We start from the raw sequence: 25,291 nt of genomic DNA, 5'->3' as shown, positions 1-25,291 counted from the left end.
AAATATGTTGTCTTTGGAGCATATTCAACTGAATATGGGTTGAAAATGATTCGCAAATCATTGTATTCCGTTTATATTTACATTTAACACAATTTCCCAACTCATATGGAAATGGGGTTTGTAAGACCTTGCTGTTTGTTTTTAAATCTTTACATGGACTGGCACCTCATTATATCTTGAACCTCATCCAAATTTACACTCCTGCGCGAACTCTGGGGGCCGAGAGCCAGCTCCAGCACGTGGTGCCCAAGACGAGACTTAAAACCAGGGGGGACAGGGCCTTCTCTGTGGTTGGCCCTAAGCTCTGGAACACTCGGCCCCTCCATGTTTGAACTACTCCCACAGTGGAGTGTTTTAAGTCTCGTCTTAAGACCCACTTTTGTTCTTTGGCTTTTAACCTTATGTGGGTTGTATGCCCCTCTGTGTTTTTTAAATTTAGATTTCTTTTTATTGTTTTAATTGGTGTTACCCTTTAAATCGTGTTTGATCATATTTATTTTTATATTGTTTTAATATTTATTTATTTTTGTTTTCATTCAGTCATCGGTGAAGCTAAGGATAATATTTGAATATAAAATGTAATATTGTTGTGCAGCACTTTGGCTAATTTGGAACAGGTGGGTGCCATGATTGGGTGTAAAAGCAGCTTCCAGGAAATGCTCAGTCATTCACAAACATGGATGGGGCGAGGTTTGACCACTTGCGAGGGCAAATTGTCAAACGGTTTGAAAACAACATTTGTCAATGACCTATTGCAAGGAATTTAGGAATTTCACTATCTATCGTCCTTAATATAATAAAAAGGTTCAGAGAATCTGGAGAAATCATCGCACATAGACGATAATATTACGGACCTTCGATCCCTCAGGTGGTACTGCATCAAAAAGCAACATCAGTGTGTAAAGAGAATCACCACATGGAGTCATGAATAATTCAGAAAACCACTGTCAATAACTACAGTTTGTTGCTATATCAAGTTAAAACTCTACTATGCAAAGCTAAAGCCACATATCAACAACACCCAGAAACGTTGCCAGCTTCGCTGGGCCTGATGGCAACTAAGATGGACTGATGCAAAGTGGAAAAGTGTTCTGTGGTCTGAGGAGTCCACCTTTCAAATTGTTTTTGGAAACTGTGGACGTCATGTCATCCAGACCAAAGAGGAAAAGCACCATGCAGATTGTTCAAAAGCCAGCTTCTGTGATGGTATGGGGGTGTATTAGTGCCCAAGGCATGGGTAACTGACACATCTGTAAAGGCACCATTAATGCTGAAAGGTAAATTCAGGTTTTGGCGCAACATATGTTGTCATCCAAGCAACGTTATCATGGACGCTCCTGCTTATTTCCGCAAGACAATGCCAAACCCCATTCTGCACGTTAAAACAGCATGACTTCGTGTTAAAAGAGTGCGGGTACTATACTGGCCTGCCTGTAGTCCAGACCTGTCACCCTTTGAAAATGTGTGGCGCATGATAAAGGAAAACTGAAAAGTAGAAAAATTTAAGCTGTACATGCATCATACAAGAATGGGAAAGAATGCCACCCGAAAAGCTTCAAAAATTGGTCTCCTCAGTTCCTAAACACGTTAACTGAGTGTTGTTAAAAGGAAAAGTCATGTAACACAGTGGTAAAAATGCCACTGTGCCAACTTTTTTGCAATGTGTTGCTGCCATCAAATTATAAGTTAATGATCATTTGCAAAAAAAAAAAGTTTCTCATTTTGTACGTTGGGGATTTTGTACTTTGTAAGTAAAGCTATTTTGTTTTATCTCTCCCTAAGGGTTTATGTTCAACTCAAGGACTGGTGTCCCAGCTTCGGTCCAGGACCAAGCTCAGTGTAGATGGGCACAAGATTTTTGACTCTGGCATGAATGTGAGCACGGCTGATGGACGCCTGGCTGTGCTTCTCTCCTACATTCCACCACTTTCAAACGAAACATGGGAATATTTCAGTTTCAACACTGCTGTGACGGCACAGTTTAAAGGTAGGATGATTTGAATGACTTTTATTTTGTGCCAACCTTGTCAAGCAAAATGTATGCTACATGTTGTTCAACATCAGGGTATATTAAGTTCTACTTTAATTTGCAGAATAATTATGCAATGCATGTATGCAGCAAAGATGAAGCAGAGTGAGGAAAAGTAGAAGAGTCCAAGCTGAAATTAAATGTTGATCATGGCTTATATGACACAAACCTTACACAGTTTTGTCTTAAAAAAATAATAAATAATTATGCATACATACATAAACACACACATATATATATATATGTGTTGAGAAATTGTGTTAGATGTAAATACAAACTGAATACAATGTTTTGTAAATCCTTTTCAACCCATATTCAATTGAATGCACTACAAAGACAAGATATTTGATGTTCAAACTCATCAACTTTTTTTTTTTGCAAATAATAATCAACTTAGAATTTCTTGGCTGCAACACGTGCCAAAGTAGTTGGGAAAGGGCATGTTCGCCACTGTGTTACATCACCTTTTCTTTTAAAAACACTCAATACACGTTTTGGGAACTGAGGAAACTAATTGTTGAAGCTTTGAAAGTGGAATTCTTTCCCATTTTTGTTTCATGTAGAGCTTTAGTCGTTCAACAGTCGGGGCTCTCTGCTGTCCTATTTTACGCTTCATAATGCGCCACACATTTTCGATAGGAGACAGGTCTGGACTGCAGGCACTGTTTTACTACGAATCCACGCTGTTGTAACACGTGGCTTGGCATTGTCTTGCTGAAATAAGCAGGGGCATCCATGATAATGTTGCTTGGATGACAACATATGTTCCTCCAAAACCTGTATGGACCTTTCAGCATTAATGGTGCCTTCACAGATGTGTAAGTTACCCATGCCTTGGGCACTAATACACCCCCATACCATCACAGATGCTGGCTTTTGAAATTTGCGCCTATAACAATCCGGATGGTTATTTTCCTCTTTGTTCCGGAGGACACCATGTCCACAGTTTCCAAATATAATTTGAAATGTAGACTCGTCAGACCACAGAACACTTTTCCACTTTGCATCAGTCCATCTTAGGTGAGCTCGGGCCCAGCCAAGCTGGGGGCGTTTCAGGGTATTGTTGATAAATGGGTTTTGGTTCGCATAGTAGAGTTTTAACTTGCAGTTACAGATGTAGCGAACAACTGTAGTTACAGACAGTGGTTTTATGAAGTGTTCCTGAGCCCATGTGGTGATATCCTTTACACACTGATGCCGGGTTTTGATGCAGTCCCGCCTGAGGAATCAAAGGTTTGTAATATCATCGCTCACGTGTTGTGATATCTCCAGATTCTCAGATTTTTTTGATGATTTTACGGACCGTAGATGGTAAAATCCCTAAATTCCTTGCAATAGCTCGTTGAGAAATGTTGTTCTAAAACTGTTCGACAATTTGCTTAAAAAGTGGTGACCTTCACCCCATCCTTGTTTGTGAATTACTTAGCTTTTCATGGAAGCAACTTTTATACCCAATCATGGCACACAACTGTTCCCAATTAGCCTTCACACCTGTGGGATGTTCCAAATAAGTGTTTGATGAGCATTCCTTAACTTTATCAGTATTTATTGCCACCTTTCCCACCGTTTTTGTCACGTGTTGCTGGCATCAAATTCTAAAGTTAATGATTATTTAAAAAAAACAAAAAACGTTTATCAGTTTGAACATCAAATATGTTTTCTTTGTAGCATATTCAACTGAATATGGGTTGAAAATGATTTGCAAATCATTGTATTCCGTTTATATTTACATCTAACACAATTTACCAACTCAAAATGTTTGTAAATATATATATATAGATAGATAGTACTTTATTGATTCCTTCAGGAGAGTTCCTTCAGGAAAAAAAAAAAATATATATATATATATATATATATATATGTATATATATATATGATATATATATATATATATATATATATATATATATATATATATAAATATATATGTGTATATATATATTAGGGCTGCGAATCTTTGGGTGTCCCACGATTCGATTCAATATCGATTCCTGGGGTTGCAATTCGATAATATATCGATTTGTTTTCGATTCAACGTGATTCTCAATTCAAAAACAATATTTTTCCAATTCAAAAGGATTCTCTATTCATTGAATACATAGGATTTCAGCAGGATCTACCCCAGTCTGCTGACATGCTAGCAAAGTAGTAGATTTAAAAAAAAAAAAGCTTTTATAATTGTAAAAGACAATGTTTTATCAACTGATTGCAGTAATGTAAATTTGTTTTAACTATTAAACGAACCAAAAATATGACTTATTTTATCTTATTGAAAATATTGGACACTGTGTTGTCAAGCTTGTGAGATGCGATGCAAGTGTAAGCTTTTTTTTATAATTGTCTAATGATAATGTCAATGAGGGATTTTTAATCAGTGCTATGCTGAAATTCTAACTAATATTGATACTGTTGTTGATAATATTCATTTTTGTTTCACTACTTTTGGATTGTTCCGTGTCGTGTTTGTGTCTCCTCAATTGCTCTGTTTATTGCAGGTGTGAGTGTTGCTGGGTCAGGTTTGGTTTTTGAATTGGATTGCACTGTTATGGTATTGCTGTGTATTGTTTTGTTGGATTGATAAAAAAAATTATAAAAAAAAAATAATGGAAAAAAAATCGATTTTTGAAAAAATGAGAATAGATTCTGAATCGCACAACGTGAGAATTTGCGATTCATATTCGAATCGATTTTTTCACACACCCCCTAATATATATGTATATATACATATATATATATATATATATATATATATATATATATATATATATATATACATATATATATATTTTGTAACTCCCTCCAAATATCACTGACACAATGGCTTTCTTGAACTGATTTTTTGAAGGCTTCCTTGATTTGATGCCAGCAACACGTAACAAAGAAGTTGGGAAACGTGGCAATAAATACTGATAAAATTGAGGAATGCTCATCAAACACTTATTTGAAACATCTCACAGGTGTGCAGGCTAATTGGGAACAGGTGGGTGCCATGATTGGGTATAAAAGCAGCTTCCATGAAATGCTAAGTAATTCACAAACAAGGATAGGGTGAGGGTCACCAGTTTTTAATATTTTAAAACTGTGGCCGTGGTGTACTCTGGAAGAAAGAGGAAAATAACTATCCGGATTGTTACAGGCGCAAAGTTCAAAAGCCAGCATCTGTGATGGTATGGGGGTGTATTACTGCCCAAGGCATGGATATTTTACCCACCTGTGAAGGCACCATTAATGCTGAATGGTCCATACTGGTTTGGTAGCAACATATGTTGTCATCCAAGCAACGTTATCATGGACGCCCCTGTTTATTTCAGCAAAACAATGCCAAGCCACGTGAAACAACAGCGTGGCTTCGTAGTAAAACAGTGCGGGTACTTTCCTGGCCCGCCTGCAGTCCAGTTCTGTCTCCCATTGAAAATGTGTGGCACATTATGAAGCGTAAAATACGACAGCGGAGACCCCGGACTGTTGAACGACTGAAGCTCTACATAAAACAAGAATGGAAAATAATTCCACTTTCAAAGCTTCAACAATTAGTTTTCTCAGTTTCCAAACGTTTATTGAGTGTTGTTAAAAGAAAAGGTGATGTAACACAGTGGTGAACATGCCCTTTCCCAAGTGGTGCTAGCGGGGTGTATAATATAGTCAGGAAGAGTCATGGATGCAAATGATTCTGGGTATTTGTTGTGTTGCGTTTATGTTGTGTTACTGTGAGGATGTTATCCCGAAATGTGTTTGTCATTCTTGTTTGGTGTGGCTTCACAGTGTGGCGCATATTAGTAAGAGTGTTAAAGTTGTTGATATCACAACCCTCAGTGTACTCTGTGTCACCCAGTATGCCTTGCAGTCGTGTGCGTGTGTCTGCGGAAGCCACACACAACATGTTGCTGGACTGGCAAGCAGATAGTACATGTTGTAGAAGGCGTCTAAAGCAATGGCTTCATAGCACGCCCTTATTCTCGTTATCTGGGTGACCAGCATCAGATATTCGCGAGAATGTTTGCGACTCCTACTGTCTTCTTTACTTTGTGGCATGGGTCAAAATGGCTCTTTGAGGGGTAAAAGATTCCGAACCCTGAACTATGTATATTGAATATTTCCGAATGGTACAACCGCCACCCGCCCGAATCTATTTAAAATCTATTTATTCGTCATGTCACCCGCCCGACCCGCAGTTTATCCGCGGACTCCGCGGATGAGACCGCAAACCGCGCCTCTCTAGTGTGTATACATATATGTGTGTGTGTGCGTATATATATGTGTGTGTATATATATATATATATATACATATATATATGTATATATATGTATATATGTATATATATATATATATGTATATATGTATGTATATATGTATATATATGTATATATATATGTATATGTATGTTAATATGTATACCGTAATTCCATGAATATATATATATATATATATATATATATATATATATATATATATATATATATATATATATATATATATATATATATATATACCGTATTTCCTTGAATTGCCGTCGGGTATATGTTATCCGCATGCCTCGTTTTACCGCCTGGTCAAACTCGTTTTGCTAAATAATTCACGCATGCTTAGAATTAGCGCATGCCCAGAATTACTGCCGGGTCAAACTTGTTTAGCAATCTAATTAGCGCATGCCTCGGTTTACCGCCGGATCATACTAGTCACGCCACAAGTGTGTAACACAGGTGGGAAATAAGCCATATTTCCTGTCATGGCATCACCTCATATTACCTGCGCCGTTTCCTCGTTTAATCTCGCGAGTTTAACACAGGCGCTCACGTGACCCGCTGCAGCCTATCGTGCTCTATATAATCCAGCGTTCCAAGATTGCTGCCAGGTGCGGTGTCTAAGCCTGGGGACATCTGAAGCCGGTTTTAAAGTTGTCGTTTGCCTGCATATCGTAAAAACAACCATCCAACATTTTACAACTAATTGTAAACTTATAGGTGCCGATCATCAGGGCCGAGTTGCGATGAGAGAGTGTGGTAATGTTAAGATATTAAGCCGAGTTGGTAAGTGAATTTGTTTGCTAATAGTAGCTACTAGCCGTACCCATGTATTTTCTATGGGCGGTTAGCATCGGGTTTTAATTCCGTTTCCTCCAATGTTTCTGATCCGATTGAAATTATATTTACGTCGAGTCTTTATTTTGGGTACTTACATACAGTGACTGAGTGCTGTGGCGTTTTAAGGGCATCTGCATTTTTTATGCTACATATTAACTGTTCTAAAGGTTTGCATATTTATGCAATTGTTCCTTTAGTTCTACAAATAGGAGATCGTTTCTGTTAAGGGTTTGATTCTTATTATTTATTTCTAGTTCATATGTGTCATTTGGAAAGGTAAAATGTGTTTCTTTAAGTTGTTTAACCGTTGCTATGGTTTCGGTTGCTATGGTTTCCGGTTGCTATGGTTACGGGCACTTCCGTTTCCACCGACACGTCAAACAAAGTGTTAAAAAAGCTCCGGCATTAACAAGCAACGTAGCGTCCGTAATACTACATGGGAGATAGTTCACCACGGTTGCAGTTCAGAGAAATAACCACAGTAAACTTCCTATTTCAGTGTGTTATAAGTGACAGTTTATAAGTTGCACTCGTTAAAGTTCAGGACGTTTTGGGCACTCATGTTGCCTTTAGATGGGACGGGTGTGCTAACCGCAGCTCGCATGTGTGTTTGTTTGCTGCACAGGGACTTCACGAACGGCAGGTTTAGTCACGTATTAGTTAAGTTTGTTAAAGAGACCCTCTCCCCTGTGACTGTTTACTATTTGGAGAGCGAGTGTGGAACATTATAAAGAGTTTAGTTGTGTGCTTTTGTGGCTACATTGCTGCGAGGGAAGTGGACAGCGCGAGTTGGGGAGGAAGCGTTTGAGTGGGGACGAGTGTATGAGTGTAATTAATGTGTGTTTATTATTGTCTGGTTATTGTATGTTTATGTGGTGTGTATAGTAAATTGTTCAACTATATAAGCCGTCTCCTCTCACTCTCTCTTAGAGTAGATTTATTGGGTAAATAGTGAATAATTGGAGCATCCCCCCAAGGTAAAATACAGTCCTTTACAGGCTCCCGTACATGCAAGTTTTTTTTAATTAAATGTGCTTTTCATGATGGTATCCTTACATCACACTCAAATTTATAAGCGCAGGTCTAAATTTACCGCATGCCTTTCGTAAGCGCCGGAGTGAGAAGAGGTTCTAAAATAATTTGCGCATGCTTACTTTTACCGCATGCCTTTGGTAAGTGCAGGAGTGAGAAGAGGTTTTAAATTAATTAGCGCCCCGGCGCCAATTCAAGGAAATACGGTATATATATATATATATATATATATATATATATATATATATATATATATATATATATATATATATATATATATATATATATATATATATATATATATATATATATATATATATATCTGTATTAGGACTGGGCGATATATCGATATACGCGATATATCGCGGGTTTGTCTCTGTGTGATATAGAAAATTACTGTATCGTAATATTTGTGTATACGTTCTCACGCAGTTGTTTTTGGCTGCGGGCATTACACTACAGGCTCTTCCCACTCCTTCTTGTATCTCCTTCTTACAGACAGCGAGAGCACATTCTTACACACGTCACATACGTATACCCCCTCGCCCAGCAGTGAGGTAGCAGCATGGCTATCGTTAGCTGTGATGCTAGCGGAGTGTTGCAAGGGATCATACGAGAGAAAGAAGGTGTAAATCTGGTTACAAATGAAGGAATTCCCAAGAAAAACAGCACGGGGTCCATCGTCTGGCGGTGGTTCGGCTTCAAGCGGGAATATGTCGAATAGACAACTTTGATTTGTCAAGTGTGGGGCACAAGCGTTGCTACCAAAAGTAGCATTACTGCTAATATGTAGCATCGTTTTAAAAGTAAACTGCTAATAACTTTAATGAATACAGTTTTGGTAAATTGACTTAGTTGTGATTTCCTTCTCTGCATGAAAGTTTAAAATGAGCATATATTAATGCAGTATGAACAAGGATGTTTTAATGTAGACACATAGAATCATCATACTGCTGTGATTATATGTATCAAGTGTTCATTCAAGGCTAAGGCAAAATACCGAGATATATATCGTACATCGCGATATGGCCTAAAAATGTCGCAATATTAGAAAAAGGCCATATCACCCGTGTATATATATTTATATAATATGTGCATATATATATATATATATATATATATAGATGTGTGTATGTGTATATATGTGTATGTATGTGTGTATGTATGTGTGTATAAATATATATATACAATGTATATATGTATATATATATATATATATATATATATATATATATATATATATACAATGTATATATGTATATATACTTTGTATGTACCGTATTTTTACGGATTATAAATCGCTCCGGAGTATACGTTGCACCGGCCGAAAATGCATTACAGGTATAAAGAAGGAAAGAAACATATACTGTATGCGTCACACTGGAGTATAAGTCGCATTTTTGGGGAAAATGTATTTGATAAAATCCAACACCAAGAATAGACATTTGAAAGGCAATTTAAAATAAATAAAGAATAGTGAACAAAAGGCTGATTAAGTGTACGTTATATGACGCATAAATAACCAACAGAAAACGTGCCTGGTATGTTAACATAACATATTATGGTAAGAGTCATTCAAATAACTATAACAAATAGAACATGCTATACGTTTACCAAACAATCTGTCACTCCTAATCGATAAATCCGATTAAATCTTCTTCCTCAATGTCGCTTCTAAACAACTCTGCCAACTCCAAAGGTATGCGCCGCTTCATCTTGACGTTTTCTGCTGAATATTTCACTACGTCCAGCTTGTAATCTGCAGTACATGATTTCCTTTTCAGCCATTTTTACCGCCAATGTTGAAATGATCCTTTTTAATAGCTGCAGCAGTAGCGTATAGCATATAGTAGTTAGCATCCCATGACCCACAATGCACTTCTGCCATGACCCTCCCCTTCCGAATTCTTATTGGTTGACGTGTGTGTAACGATTGCTGACATTTTCTTCGTCTCTTCCACGAATGAGATGTATAATATTATTTAATATTTTACTGTAATGTGTTAATAATTTCACACATAAGTCGCTCCAGAACAGGGGTGCCCATTACGTCGATCGCGATCGACTGGTTGATCTCGGAGGGTGTGTCAGTCGATCTCAAGCCAGGCATTAAAAAATAGACATAAAAATGAGCAATCATCAATCATACCAAGACTTCACTTTCGTCAGTTGTTTGACATTCTCGGCACCCGAGGATCTTGTGAGATGACGCTGGCTGCTGCGAGCTCATATTTAAGAAAAAAATCACTAACAGGGCGGACGCAGAGAAACACATTTTATTTCTAGGGACTCCGTACCTACTGTCAAAACTCTAAAGACCGACTGCACAGTTCCTGTCTTCACCATAAAAGACCTGTTTCATCCTGCCTGTGCTAACAAAATAAGAGTCTCAGAAAGCTAGCGTGCACAAGCTAGCAAGCTACGGAGTTTGATGCCAATGTATTTCTCCCCCGCCCTCAGCGACCGCTTTCTCACTTGCTTGCCCACCCGCACACTCACTGACGTCACTCACCTGCTGCCAGACATTAAAGGGCCACACACATATGCTACTCTCATAACAAAGTGTTTAAAAAGGAGTATGCAAGTTGGACAAATGAGATGCCAAATCCAACCACTTTCATGTGGTATTGGACAGAAAGGAGGACTTTTTTTTTCCTCCATTTGAAAATGCGGACGTTATCAGCACCACTGTCTAATTCCAATCAATGCAAGTCATCAGAATCAAATACACCAACTTATATTCTTGTCTTCATGAAAGAAAGGAATCTATGTGTGTTAAACATGCTTGTATTATCATTAAACACCATTAACTTGTTAACAAAAATGTCTCTTTCATAAATAAATATAAATTATAAATAGGAATGAGGTAGATTTCCTCGACTTGGTCAATTGAAAAGTAGCTCACCTGCAGAAAAAGTGTGAGCACCCCTGCTCCAGAGTATATGTCGCAACCCCGGCCAAACTATGAAAGAAACTGCGATTTATAATCCGAAAAATACGGTATCTGTCCTGCAGTTGAAACTACTGCCAAGGATGGTTGCAGTAAAAAGGGTTTATGAAGGCAGGAGTTGGAGTTATGAAGTGCAGCACGCAGCCGTGTGGGGAAACCAGGAGTTCAGTTTGTCGGGTCTGTACTCGGCACCTCCAGCACTGGAAAGAGGGAATGAAACTCTCAAGGGTAAGCGTTACACAAAGATAACAGAAGTTGCATTTTAGAAATAACCAGCAATCAACACAGTACAGTCCGACGCTAACTTTTTTCTATATATATATTTATATATATATATATATATATATATATATATATATATATATATATATATATATATATATATATATACATATATATATAATGGTTTGAGTTCAAACCCCGGCCGAGTCATTCTAAAGACTATAAAAATGGGACCCATTACTTCCCCGCTTGACACTCAGCATCAAGGGTTGGAATTGGGGGTTGAATCCCCAAAAATGATTCCCGGGCATGGCCATCTCTGCTGCTCACTGCTCCCCTCACCTCCCAGGGGGTGATCAAGGGTGATGGGTCAATTGCAGAGAATAATTTCGCCACACCTAGTGTGTGTGTGACAATCATGGGTACTTTAACTTTTTTATATATATCCATCCATCCATTTTCTACCGCTTATTCCCTTTTGGGGTCGCGGGGGGCGCTGGCGCCTATCTCAGCTACAATCGGGCGGAAGGCGGGGTACACCCTGGACAAGTCGCCACCTCATCGCAGGGCCAACACAGATAGACAGACAACATTCACACTCACATTCACACACTAGGGCCAATTTAGTGTTGCCAATCAACCTATCCCCAGGTGCATGTCTTTGGAAGTGGGAGGAAGCCGGAGTACCCGGAGGGAACCCACGCATTCACGGGGAGAACATGCAAACTCCACACAGAAAGATCCCGAGCCTGGATTTGAACCCAGGACTGCAGGACCTTCGCATTGTGAGGCAGACGCACTAACCCCACCGTGAAGCCCTATATATATATATATATATATATATATATATATATATATATATATATATATATATATATATAAAATATATTTATATTTATATAATATATATTTATATATATATTGTACATATGTTCATTTACATGTACTTTATTCGGTTGTTTGCCTTTCAATAGTATCCGATCATGCAGCAGTAGATATCCCACTCCCATATATTCCAAACATTTTTTGTTCGTGTAAAAAATAATGCTGTAGTATCTACTTATCCTTACTTATGATCTATAATAAACTTGCCTTAGATATATATTATGAAGCTTACAAAAACAACAAAAATGTCAGTTTCTTTTAAGAGATGAAAAAGAAAATGGCACCGATTTGGTGGAAGGTCTTATAAATATGTGATGTGAGGTGAAAGTGGAGAAAGTGTGGGATTTAATAAGCTCTGCTTCTTCCTGCTCCTTTTCGTAAGAATTGAGGTGTATAACTGGTAACTTGTATTATGTAAGCTGGCATCCATTTCCCAGGATAAAAGAGACAAAACTGAACTAAATACAATATATCATTTACAAAAGTATTTTCATCTAAATGTCGCCGTATTGCCACCTCATATTTGACGATCTCTGCAGGTCTTTTAAGGAGCATCTCAGTACATGTACACAATCAAGATTGGACGACTCATCTGGCTGCAGACGTTGCAGGATGGGGGGCGCAGGAAGGGCCCAAGGAAGCCAGAGTTACTTTTAAACACACCGCAGAGGGAGACGCCATCCCTGCGTTGCAAGTAAGCATGCACTGTTCTAAAAAGGGCCATTAAGAGTGAGAGAGAGCATTGTTTTGCATTGCCAAGCATTTCTGTGTTTATTCATTTAGGTTGAAGCCTGGGGAAGACTCTCTAGCTCCCAGCTGAAGTGCTCCTTAGCGGTAAACCCAGAACTAACATCCTCACTTGCTCTCATCATACAAGGGCAGCATCTACCCAGCAGGTCTACGTGAAAACAACACGCATCTGGAAATCTACCTTAAGTGAAATTGCGAAATATAACACGTTTAATTTGTGCAGCAAGGACCTGATAGTGAAGGTGGTCCAGAGTTTTCCCAAGATGTTGATCTACTTGCCCTCACAACTCAATGTCCGCTCGCAGGTAAGCAGAGTGACGACTTGTCTTTCGTTGAGACTGTAAAACTAAGTGCTCTCTTGTCCTTCTTTCTAGCTTAACCAATCCCAGTCCAGTGTGGGAGGTTTGCTGGAGGTGTCGTCAGGCAAGAGGCGTCTTTGGACCATTGGGGAGTTGGCGGTGATCGACAGTGGTTACAGACAATCTCTGGAGGTCAAACACTCATACCCGCAGGTATGGCTGGAGTATTCTACATAAACTTTTGACCAGCTGTAGCAGGGTGCTACTGCACCTTAGAGGCCATAAAGCAGGGGGCTGCATTGGGCTAAAAAAGTAAAAGTAAAGTAACAACTATATATATAAATATATATGTATGTTTGATTCCTATTTTCTTTACCCATGTGACAACCTACTTAAAGTTTTGTGATCAATCAGAAAAATCATGCGGCAAACATGGATCTGTGAGGAGGGAGAAGGGGTGTGACGGTACGCACCTCGGTTTCGAGGTCACGGTTCGGTTAATTTTCGGTACAGTAAGAAAACAACAAAATATACATTTTTGGGTTATTTATTTACCAAATTTGTAAACAATGGCTTTATCCTTTTAACATTGGGAACACTATAATAATTCTGCCCACGTTAATCCACATTAAACTGCCTCAAGTTGTTGCTTTGATTAAATAAAATGACAAAACCTTTCTTCTACATATAAAAAGTGCAACATTAAACAGTTCCCGTTGAAACTGTTTAATGTCAACTCATCATGCTTAATTTATTACAGCATTTGGGAAGCCTGTAGTTGACTTTTATTATGTAAATGTTGTATTTTTATCAACATGTGATAGCAGGGACCCTGCTATTCAAAACTAGGCTGCTACATTACTAATGATTCATGTAACTATAGCTGAAAAATAGTACAATTGCAATAGGAGAGACTATTCATCCCTAAACACAATAGAATTCAATGAAATAACAGACAGACGGGGCTTTGCTGCCCCTAACACACACGCACACACACACACACACACACAGCAAAATGAGCTAACGTTACGCTAAAAGCTAATTAGCCTTCATCTCAAGCCTATACTGTGAGCGAGCTGAGTTGCAGTTTAAGTTTCTAGAAGGTCAATGAGCTCATAGTGATGTTTGTAATAGTTGTGACTGGGAAGTGTTTAGTATAATTTGGGGAGAGTCCGCTCCTCCCCTGCTAAACGAATATCTCTGCTCGATGCTGAAGGATTGACTGCATCACTCTCAAGTCTGAATACGCACTGCTGATTGGCTGTTACATCGCTCTGAATACGCACTGCTGATTGGCTTTGTATGTAACCAATCAGATGGTTGTGTGGGCGGGACAATGAGGCAGAGAAAGAGGCAGAAAGCAGAGCAGCTTGTGAAGACTTCTGCTTCCGAACTCGTTCGATACGCCCGCGCGCCGAACCGAAACCCCCGTACCGAAACGGTTCGATACAAATACACGTAACGTTACACCCCGAGGAGGGAATGTCTTGCATTTTTTCCAATCATGCATTTTAATGGATTAAAATAGGTATAATTTAGATTTTTTTTTCATGGTGCTTTGACATTTTTTACAAAGTTCTGTGAGCAGGTTTTGTTAAGTGTGACCATGTGTGTTGATTTTTTTTTGTTAGTTGCTTTTTTTGGGCCATGACTAGGGAAGGTTGTTTAGAGTAAGTAAATTCCGTACTGATTTTGATTTACTCAAATTCAAATTTGCAACAATTAGGTCCAGATTCCTTTTTAAACTCATGACGTCTCCTGGCCAAACTGAAGACGCCCACGTACCGTAGTTGAGACACCCCTGCCATAGAATATATGTATTTAAAAAATGTATGCAAGTTTCTTTTGAAGTACAATACTATTTCAATCAATCATCTTTTGATACAATAATGCACCCACACGCAAACACTGTATCTGTCCTGCAGTTGAAACTACTGCCAAGGACGGTTGCAGTAAAAACGGTGTATGAAGGCAGAAGTTGGAGTTATCAAGTGCAGCACGCAGCCGTGTGGGGAAACCAGGAGTTCAGTTTGTCGGGTCTGTACTCGGCACCTCCAGCACTGGAAAGAGGGAATGAAACTCTAAAGGGTAAACATTACACACAGATAACAGAAGTTGCCTTTTAGAAATAACCAGCAATCAACACAGTACAGTGTGACACTAACTTTTTTGACAGAATTACAAGAGCACATTAATTGTCCACCCAACCAAAATGTACACTAAATATGTTTGAAGCCGGTTTGGCGGCATATTTGGACCCCAAAGCAGAGACTCAGGCACGAATCAGTACAAAAAGATTTATTAAAGGGGAACATTATCACAATTTCAAAAGGGTTAAAAACAATAAAAAATCAGTTCCCAGTGGCTTGTTTAATTTTTCGAAGTTTTTTTCAAAATTTTACACCTCCCGGAATATCCCTAAATAAAGCTTTAAAGTGCCTAATTTTCGCTATCTTCGAAACCACTATCCATTTCCCTGTGACGTCACACAGGGCTGCCAATACAAACAACATGGCGGTTACCACAGCAAGATATAGCGACATTAGCTCGGATTCAGACTCGGATTTCAGCGGCTTAAGCGATTCAACAGATTACGCATGTATTGAAACAGATGGTCGGAGTATGGAGGCAGATAGCGAAAACGAAATTGAAGAAGAAATTGAAGCTATTGAGCGAATAGCTATTGACGCTATTCGGCCATAGCGTGGGTGTACCTAATGAAGTGGCCCATAGCATGGCTGCCTTATTAGCATCGCCGGTAAAATGTGCGGACCAAACGATCAGGACTTTCGCATCTTGTGACACTGGAGCAACTTAAATCCGTCGATTGGTAAGTGTTTGTTTCGCATTAAATGTGGGTATCTAGTTTCAAATGTACATACAGCTAGCGTAAATAGCATGTTAGCATCGATTAGCGTAGCATGTTAGCATCGATTAGCTGGCAGTCACGCCGTGACCAAATATGTCTGATTAGCACATAAGTCAACAACATCAACAAAACTCACCTTTGTGATTTTGTTGACTTAATGGTTGCAACGGCGTGGCACAGTGGAAGAGTGGCCGTGTGCAACCCGAGGGTCACTGGTTCAAATCCCACCTAGAACCAACCTCGTCACGTCCGTTGTGTCCTGAGCAAGACACTTCACCCTTGCTCCTGATGGGTGTTGGTTGGCGCCTTGCATGGCAGCTCCCTCCATCAGTGTGTGAATGTGTGTGTGAATGGGTAAATGTGGAAGTAGTGTCAAAGCGCTTTGAGTACCTTGAAGGTAGAAAAGCGCTATACAAGTACAACCCATTTATTTTATTTAAATGCATCTGCAGGTTATCCATACATCTCTGTGCCATGTCTGTCTTAGCATCGCCGGTAAAATGTGCAGACACTCAATGGGGGTCTGGCGGCAGATTTCTTGCCAGTGGTGCAACTTGAATCCCACTCAATGGGGGTCTGGCGGCAGATTTCTTGCCAGTGGTGCAACTTGAATCCCACTCAATGGGGGTCTGGCGGCAGATTTCTTGCCAGTGGTGCAACTTGAATCCCTCCCTGTTAGTGTTGTTACAACCTCCGACAACACACCGACGAGTCATGATGTCTCCAAGGTTCCAAAAAATAATCGAAAAAACGGAAAATAACAGAGCTGAGACCCGGTGTTTGTAATGTGAAAATGAATATGGCGGGTGTGTTACCTCGGTGACGTCACGTTCTGATGTCATTGCTAAAAGACCGATAAACAGAAAGGCGTTTAACTTGCCAAAATTTCCCCATTTAGAGTTCGGAAATTGGTTAAAAAAATACATGGTCTTTTTTCTGCAACATCAAGGTATATATTGACGCTTGCATAGGTTTGGTGATAATGTTCCCCTTTAACAAAAGAAGCTCAAAGGTCTGAAAAAACTCAAGTCCAAAAGATTAACAAAAATAAGTTTGAGAAAATCAAGGTACAAAACTTTTATTTACAGTTTTTTTTAATCCGGTCTGTGCTACATCCTTAGTTCAAATCAAGTGCGGTCCTCGTTTGACGAGTTTAGAAGTGACACTGGAGAAGTCTTTACTGGTTCGGACGGATAGAGTTTTACTGGGCTGGATGAGACACGGCCAAGTGGAGCAGGTGAGACTTCACGGTGATCTTTTTGTTGTCATTTTGGGATAAATATCATGTTTTCTTTGGTTTGTCTACTTGAAGGTCAAAGCTCTGAGTGTATGGAGTCGATCCCAGGAGGTGAATGAGACCAAGTTGGAGCTGAGTCAATCTTTCTCATCATCACTTAGTCAAATGTGCCTTCACACGTACTCACACAGCTCAGAGAGAGAGCAGCGCAGTATCCAGCAGGTGCTTCACACACACTGTTGTTCACTTAAACATCGTAAAGCATTTTACCAGGTGCGATATTATATATACAAACCATGTTTCCATTTGAGTTGGGAAATTGTGTTGGATGTAAATATAAATGGAGTACAATGATTTGCAAATCATTTTCAACCCATATTCAATTGAATATGCTACAAAGACAACATATTTGAAGTTAAAACTGATAAACATTTTTTGGGGGGGAAATAATCATTAACTTTGGAATTTGATGCCAGCAACACGTGACAAAGAAGTTGGGAAAGGTGGCAATAAGTACTGATTAAGTTGAGGAATGCTCATCAAACACATATTTGGAACATCCCACGGGTGTGCAGGCTAATTGGGAACAGGTGGGTGCCATGATTGGGTATAAAAGCAGCTTCCATGAAATGCTAAGTAATTCACAAACAAGAATGGGGTGAGGGTCACCAATTTGTAAGCAAATTGTCAAACAGTTTTAGAACAACATTTCTCAACGAGCTATTGCAAGGAATTTAGGGATTTTACCATCTACGGTCCGTAAAATCATCAGAAGGTTCAGAGAATCTGGAGAAATCACTGCACGTAAGCGATGATATTACGGACCTTTGATCCCTCAGGCGGTACTGCATCAAAAACCGACATCGGTGTGTAAAGGATATCACCACATGGGCTCAGGAACACTTCATAAAACCACTGTCAGTAACTACAGTTGGTTGCTACATCTGTAAGTGCAAGTTAAAACTCTACTATGCAATGCGAAAGCCATTTATCAACAACACCAAGGAATGCTGCCGGCTTCGCTGGGCCCGAGCTCATCTAAGATGAACTAATGCAAAGTGGAAAAGTGTTCTGTGGTCTGACGAGTCCACATTTCAAATTATATTTGGAAACTGTGGACGTGGTGTCCTCCAGAACAAAGAGGAAAATAAGTATCCGGATTGTTATAGGCGCAAAGTTGAAAAGCCAGCATCTGTGATGGTATGGGGGTGTATTAGTGTCCAAGGCATGTTTAACTTACACATCTGTGAAGGCACCATTAATGCTGAATGGTCCATACAGGTTTTGGAGCAACATATGTTGTCATCCCAGCAACCTTATCATGGACGCCCCTGCTTATTTCAGCAAAACAATGCCAAGCCACGTGTTACAACAGCATGGCTTCGTAGTAAAAGAGTGCGGGTACTTTCCTGGCCTGCCTGCAGTCCACATGTCTCCCATCGAAAATTTGTGCCACATTATGAAGCGTAAAATATGACAGCAGAGACCCCGGACTGTTGAACGACTGAAGCTCTATATAAAACAAGAATGGGAAAGAATTACATTTTCAAAGCTTCAGCAGTTAGTCTCCTCAGTTCCCAAACGTTTATTGAGTGTTGTTAAAAGAAAAGGTGATGTAACACAGTGGTGAACATGCCCTTTCCCAACTACTTTGGCATGTGTTGCAGCCATGAAATTTTAAGTTAATTATTATTTCCAAATAGAATAACGTTTATGAGTTTGAACATCAAATATCCTGTCTTTGTAGTGCATTCAATGGAATATGGGTTGAAAAGGATTTGCAAATCATTATATTCCGTTTATATTTACATCTAACACAATTTCCCAACTCATATGGAAACGGGGTTTGTACATATGTATATTGTTGTGCTTGTAGCGTGAAAGCAAGACAACTTCGAGTATCGTTGACACACAAAAAACGTGTGCGTCCTTTAATCTTTCAGAACAAACGAGAATCAATCTTACACACTCAAAATGGCCGGAACAACAAACCCCCACCTTTGGGAGAATCTCCTGACGGCCACGTAAAGGGGCCGCGCTGAATTACCTGCAACGGAACAACCTTGTCATCTGCCTAATTGAACAATACAGTGACACAAAACAACATTGTCATGCGCACAATCGAACAGTACAGTGAATAATAACAATAAAGTCAAGCACTAGGTGTGGCGAATTATGTCCGTAAATCAACCGCTACAATTTATACATATATATATATATATATATATACATATATATATATATATATATTTCAATCAATGTTTACTTGTATAGCCCTAAATCACAAGTGTATTAAAGGGCTGAACAAGCCACAACGACATCCCAAATCCCAAATCAGGGCAAGAAAAAACTCAACCCAATGTGATAAGAATGAGAAACCTTGGAGGGGACCGTGGATGTAGGGACCCCCCTGAGCGACCGGTGCAATGGACGTCGAGTGGATCTTGCATAATATGTGAGAGTCTAGTCCACAGTAGATCTAACATAATAGTGAGGGGTCCAGTCCATAGTGGGGCCAGGAGGAGACCATCCGGAGCGGAGACAGGTCAGCAGCGCAGACACGTCCCCAACCGATGCACAGACGAGCGGTCTACCCCGAGTCCGACCATGGACAGCCAGGGCTTCATCCGTGGCCTCTGAAACTTTGCCCCCTCCTACACGAAGGAGACGGGGGCAGAGCAGAAAAGAAACGGCAAATCAACTGGTCTAAATGGGGGTTAGAGTATACTAATGAGTTTTAAGATGGGTCTTAGATGCTTCTACTGAGGTGGCATCTCTAACTGTTACCGAGAGGGCATTCCAGAGTACTGGAGCCTGAATAGAAAACGCTCTATAGCCCGCAGACTTCTTTTGGGCTCTAGGAATCACTAGTAAGCCGGAGTCTTTTGAACGCAGATTTCTTGCCGGGACATATGGTACAATACAATCAGCAAGATAGGATGGAGCTAGACCGTGTAGTATTTTATACGTAAGTAGTAAAACCTTAAAGTCACATCTTAAGTGCACAGGAAGCCAGTGCAGGTGAGCCAGTACAGGCGTAATGTGATCAAACTTTCTTGTTCTTGTCAAAAGTCTAGCAGCCGCATTTTGTACCAACTGTAATATTTTATTGCTAGACATAGGTTGTTGCAGAGTCTTGTCAACCAAGACAGCCCCACAGCATCCAGAGCCTTAAGGAACACCGGGCGGATCTCATCCACCCCCGGGGCCTTGCCGCCGAGGAGCTTTTTAACTATCTTGGCAACCTCAGCCCCAGAAATAGGAGAGCCCACCACAGATCCCCCAGGCACTGTTTCCTCATAGGAAGACGTGCTGGTAGGATTGAGAAGGTCTTCGAAGTATTCCCTCCACCGATCCACAACATCCGCAGATCGAGATGGGCTAGATGAGGTGGTTCGGGCTTCTGGTCAGGATGCCAACCGAACGCCTCCCTAGGGAGGTGTTTAGGGCACGTCCGGCCGGGGAAGACCCAGGACACGTTGGGAAGACTATCTCTCCCGGCTGGCCTAGGAACGCCTCGGGATCCCCCGGGAAGAGCTGGACGAAGTGGCTGGGGGGAGGGACGTCTGCCCCCGCGACCCAACCTCGGATGAGCGGAAGAAGATGGATGGATGGAACTAGAATGTATTTGTAGTCTCTATTAGAGTTTACAGTAGTGATACTTTTTTTCATTATGAGTCCCATTATGTTTAAATCAGGAGGCTCAATATATTTTAAATGCATTTATTAACATTGAAATATGTTAAAATATGTGAACACATTGATAACCCTCAGGGGACAATGGCTGACTTGTTGGTCCTTTTTGTAAAATGTTGCTTTATGTTCCGCCATTAATGTGGGTGGCGTTACTCCATCATACATCATTTTTCCTCTGAGAATTTTTTTCATGTGAAATTTTACAATTCAATGTGCAATTCACTCACAATGGCAGTTCGACAACACAGACAATAAATACCCCAAAGACACAGGGCATATAATTCATATAAATTTTTCAAAGAGAATAAAAACGTTATGGAATCATTTTTCTTTTCATTACTTTTTGGATATTTTTGTTTTAGTATGTTGAGAAGTTTCAGCAAAACAAGTACAGAAGAAGAAAATATGAATCATAAATGTTCTCACAGTCTTTAAAAACTTAAGTACTTATATGTCGCTTTGATTATCATCAAAATTAAATGTCCCCATAGAGTTAAAAATAATTCCAACTAATTTAATATTTTTTAAGAATTGTTTGTAATGTTTCAAAGCTTTAAATACATGTTAAACAAGTGTATATTTTTTTAAATGTCTACAGATTAATTAAAGCCTGAAATAACATTTCTTAAATTTCCGCTAACTTTTTGCAACTCAACGCCAAAAAAACGGAAATGCTGATTATCGGTCCTGCTAGACACCGACCTCTATTTAATAATACAACTCTAACATTTGACAACCAAATAATAAAACAAGGTGACTCGGTAAAAAATCTGGGTATTATCTTCGACCCAACTCTCTCCTTTGAGTCACACATTAAAAACGTTACTAAAACGGCCTTCTTTTATCTCCGTAATATCGCTAAAATTTGCTCCATTCTGTCCACTAAAGACGCTGGGATCATTATCCATGCGTTTGTTACGTCTCGTCTCGATTACTGTAACGTATTATTTTCTGGTCTCCCCATGTCTAGCATTAAAAGATTACAGTTGGTACAAAATGCGGCTGCTAGACTTTTGACAAGAACAAGAAAGTTTGATCACATTATGCCTTTACTGGCTCACCTGCACTGGCTTCTTGTGCACTTAAGATGTGACTTTAAGGTTTTACTACTTACGTATAAAATACTACACGGTCTAGCTCCATCCTATCTTGCTGATTGTATTGTACCATATGTCCCGGCAAGAAATCTGCATTCAAAGCCCAAAAAAAGTCTGCGGGCTATAGAGCGTTTTCATTTTGGGCTCCAGTACTCTGGAATGCCCTCCCGGTAACAGTTCGAGATGCCACCTCATAGAAGCATTTAAGTCTCACCTTAAAACTCATTTGCATACTCTAGCCTTTAAATAGACTCCCCTTTTAGACCAGTTGATCTGCCGTTTCTTTTCTTTTTCTCCTATGTCCCACTCTCCCTTGTGGAGGGGGTCCGGTCCGATCCGGTGGCCATGTGCTGCTTGCCTGTGTATCGGCTGGGGACATCTCTGCGCTGCTGATCCGCCTCCGCTTGGGATGTTTTCCTGCTGGCTCCGCTGTGAACGGGACTCTCGCTGCTGTGTTGGATCCATTATGGATTGAACTTTCACAGTATCATGTTAGACCCGCTCGACATCCATTGCTTTTGTCCTCTCCAAGGTTCTTAGTCATCATTGTCACCGACGTCCCACTGGGTGTGAGTTTTCCTTGCCCTTATGTGGGCCTACCGAGGATGTCGTAGTGGTTTGTGCAGCCCTTTGAGACACTAGTGATTTAGGGCTATATAAGTAAACATTGATTGATTGAAATACAGTACAGGCCAAAGGTTTGGACACACCTTCTCATTCAACGCGTTTTCTTTATTTTCATGACTATTTACATTGTAGATTGTCACTGAAGGCATCAAAACTATGAATGAACACACGGGAGTTATGTACTTAACACAAAAGGTGAAATAACTGAAAACATGTTTTATATACATATGTCTTATTGTGGCGGTCCGCTCCCTGTACGATCAGTGCCAGAGCTTGGTCCGCATTGCCGGCAGTAAGTCGGACACATTTCCAGTGAGGGTTGGACTCCGCCAAGACTGTCCTTTGTCACCGATTCTGTTCATAACTTTTATGGACAGAATTTCTAGGCGCAGTCAAGGCGTTGAGGGGTTCCGGTTTGGTGACCGCAGGATTAGGTCTCTGCTTTTTGCAGATGATGTGGTCCTGATGGCTTCATCTCACCGGGATCTTCAGCTCTCACTGGATCGGTTCGCAGCCGAGTGTGAAGCGACCGGAATGAGAATCAGCACCTCCAAGTCCGAGTCCATGGTTCTCGCCCGGAAAAGGGTGGAATGCCATCTCCGGGTTGGGGAGGAGGCCCTGCCCCAAGTGCAGGAGTTCAAGTACCTAGGAGTCTTGTTCACGAGTGGGGGAAGAGTGGATCGTGAGATCGACAGGCGGATCGGTGCGGCGTCTTCAGTAATGCGGACGTTGTACCGATCCATTGTGGTGAAGAAGGAGCTGAGCCGGAAGGCAAAGCTCTCAATTTACCGGTCGATCTACGTTCCCATCCTCACCTATGGTCATGAGCTTTGGGTCATGACCGAAAGGATAAGAACACGGGTACAAGCGGCCGAAATGAGTTTCCTCCGCCGTGTGGCGGGGCTCTCCCTTAGAGATAGGGCGAGAAGCTCTGCCATCCGGGAGGAACTCAAAGTAAAGCTGCTGCTCCTTCACATCGAGAGGAGCCAGATGAGGTGGTTCGGGCATCTGGTCAGGATGCCACCCGAACGCCTCCCTAGGGAGGTGTTTAGGGCACGTCCAACCGGTAGGAGGCCACGGGGAAGACCAAAGACACGTTGGGAAGACTATGTCTCCTGGCTGGCCTGGGAACGCCTCGGGATTCCCCGGGAAGAGCTAGACGAAGTGGCTGGGGAGAGGGAAGTCTGGGTTTCCCTGCTTAGGCTGTTGCCCCCGCGACCCGACCTCGGATAAGCGGAAGAAGATGGATGGATGGATGGATGGATGTTTTATATTCTAGTTTCTTCAAAATTGCCACCTTTTGCTCTGATTACAGCTTTGCACACTCTTGGCATTCTCTCGATGAGCTTCAAGAGGTAGTCACCTGAAATAGTTTTCACTTCATAGGTGTGCCTTATCAGGGTTGATTAATGTAATTTCTTACTTTATCTATGGGGTCAAATTGAGACCATTAGTCGTGTTGTGAATGAGCAAGTGTGTCCAAACTTTTGCCTTGTACTGTACATCACACTCAATGAAAGGGGTTAATTTTAATATTAAAAATCAAAAACAATGCTTGCAGTGTTTTATGTATCTTAATTTCTTCTTAACCCAGGCACACCTGTCTTGGGTCAGTGGAATGCCGGTCAACATGTCCTTCAGCCTGAATAAACAACGGCAGGTGAACTCCAGCAGAGGGCAGGCTTGTGCTTTGTTGGCCACCCAAAAGGCAGGAAGGCGACACATGGTGCCAAACAAACGAAAGGGTCCATCTTTAATGAAAACCGAATATTTGTCGTGTTTGTGTGTGAGCAGATGGTGGCGTCTCCTGTCAAAGGTTGTGTTTCAGTCAGCCAGGAGGGAAACTTATACTCACAAAATGCTGAGCTAAGATGGGACAACAGGAGCGTCAAGCAGGGCATGAAATATCAGGTACACGCTGAATAAACAAAACATCCATCCATCCATCCATTTTCTACCGCTTGTTCCATTTTGGGGTCGCGGGGGGGGGGCTGACAAAACATGTCAATATTGAATTTTAAATAAATTCATGTGTTTTTTTTATTTGTTTGTTTTTTTAGAAAAGTGCACAAGGAATGCACAGCCTCCATGTGAATATCGGCCTTGAACAAGTGTCTCCTGCACCGTGTCCCTCACATTCACTCTTGACTAAAATCCAAACCAACCTCAGAGATCGCTTTGACTACACAGTTTTGCTTGGCCTTTGCCCCCCACAGCCAGTGAGTCCATTGTAATTCAATTCTATCTGTCACGCCTGTAAATCTGGTTTTATGTTTGATCATGTTTTGTTTTGTTTTCTGGACTCTTGTTCTGTTTTTTTCACTTCCTGGATTGTTTTTGTTACCATGACAACTCATTGATTTTCACCTTGCCCTCCTAGTCATGCCCCTGCCCTCAGTCCCGCAACTTTTCCTAATTATCACAGCCACTAATTAAGTTATTTTCTTTCTGTCCATCAGGCTGGCAACATTCTGTCAGGCTTGGACTTGGTCTTGGTTTGTTTTCCCGAGGTGCAA

The 25,291-nt window shown here is 40.6% G+C and overlaps 1 protein-coding gene across 1 annotated transcript in view; it reads left to right on the top strand.

Moving 5' to 3' along the window:
* The window catches only part of LOC133544917 (uncharacterized), a 133,947-nt gene extending 108,971 nt beyond the window's left edge, over positions 1 to 24,976 (top strand). The window contains exons 33-42 of the mRNA XM_061890162.1: positions 1,783 to 1,987; positions 12,740 to 12,894; positions 12,984 to 13,096; positions 13,174 to 13,255; positions 13,325 to 13,462; positions 15,175 to 15,337; positions 17,240 to 17,355; positions 17,431 to 17,577; positions 24,370 to 24,686; positions 24,836 to 24,976. Of these exons, the coding sequence (XP_061746146.1) occupies positions 1,783 to 1,987; positions 12,740 to 12,894; positions 12,984 to 13,096; positions 13,174 to 13,255; positions 13,325 to 13,462; positions 15,175 to 15,337; positions 17,240 to 17,355; positions 17,431 to 17,577; positions 24,370 to 24,645 (1,395 nt within the window). The 3' untranslated portion in view covers positions 24,646 to 24,686; positions 24,836 to 24,976. The remainder of the gene's footprint in view (positions 1 to 1,782; positions 1,988 to 12,739; positions 12,895 to 12,983; positions 13,097 to 13,173; positions 13,256 to 13,324; positions 13,463 to 15,174; positions 15,338 to 17,239; positions 17,356 to 17,430; positions 17,578 to 24,369; positions 24,687 to 24,835) is intronic.
* Positions 24,977 to 25,291: the final 315 nt, after the last annotated feature.

This window comes from Nerophis ophidion, linkage group LG28 (assembly GCF_033978795.1).
Source record: "Nerophis ophidion isolate RoL-2023_Sa linkage group LG28, RoL_Noph_v1.0, whole genome shotgun sequence".
Classification (NCBI taxonomy): Eukaryota; Metazoa; Chordata; class Actinopteri; order Syngnathiformes; family Syngnathidae; genus Nerophis; species Nerophis ophidion.
This window is presented reverse-complemented; position numbering and strand designations above follow the sequence as displayed.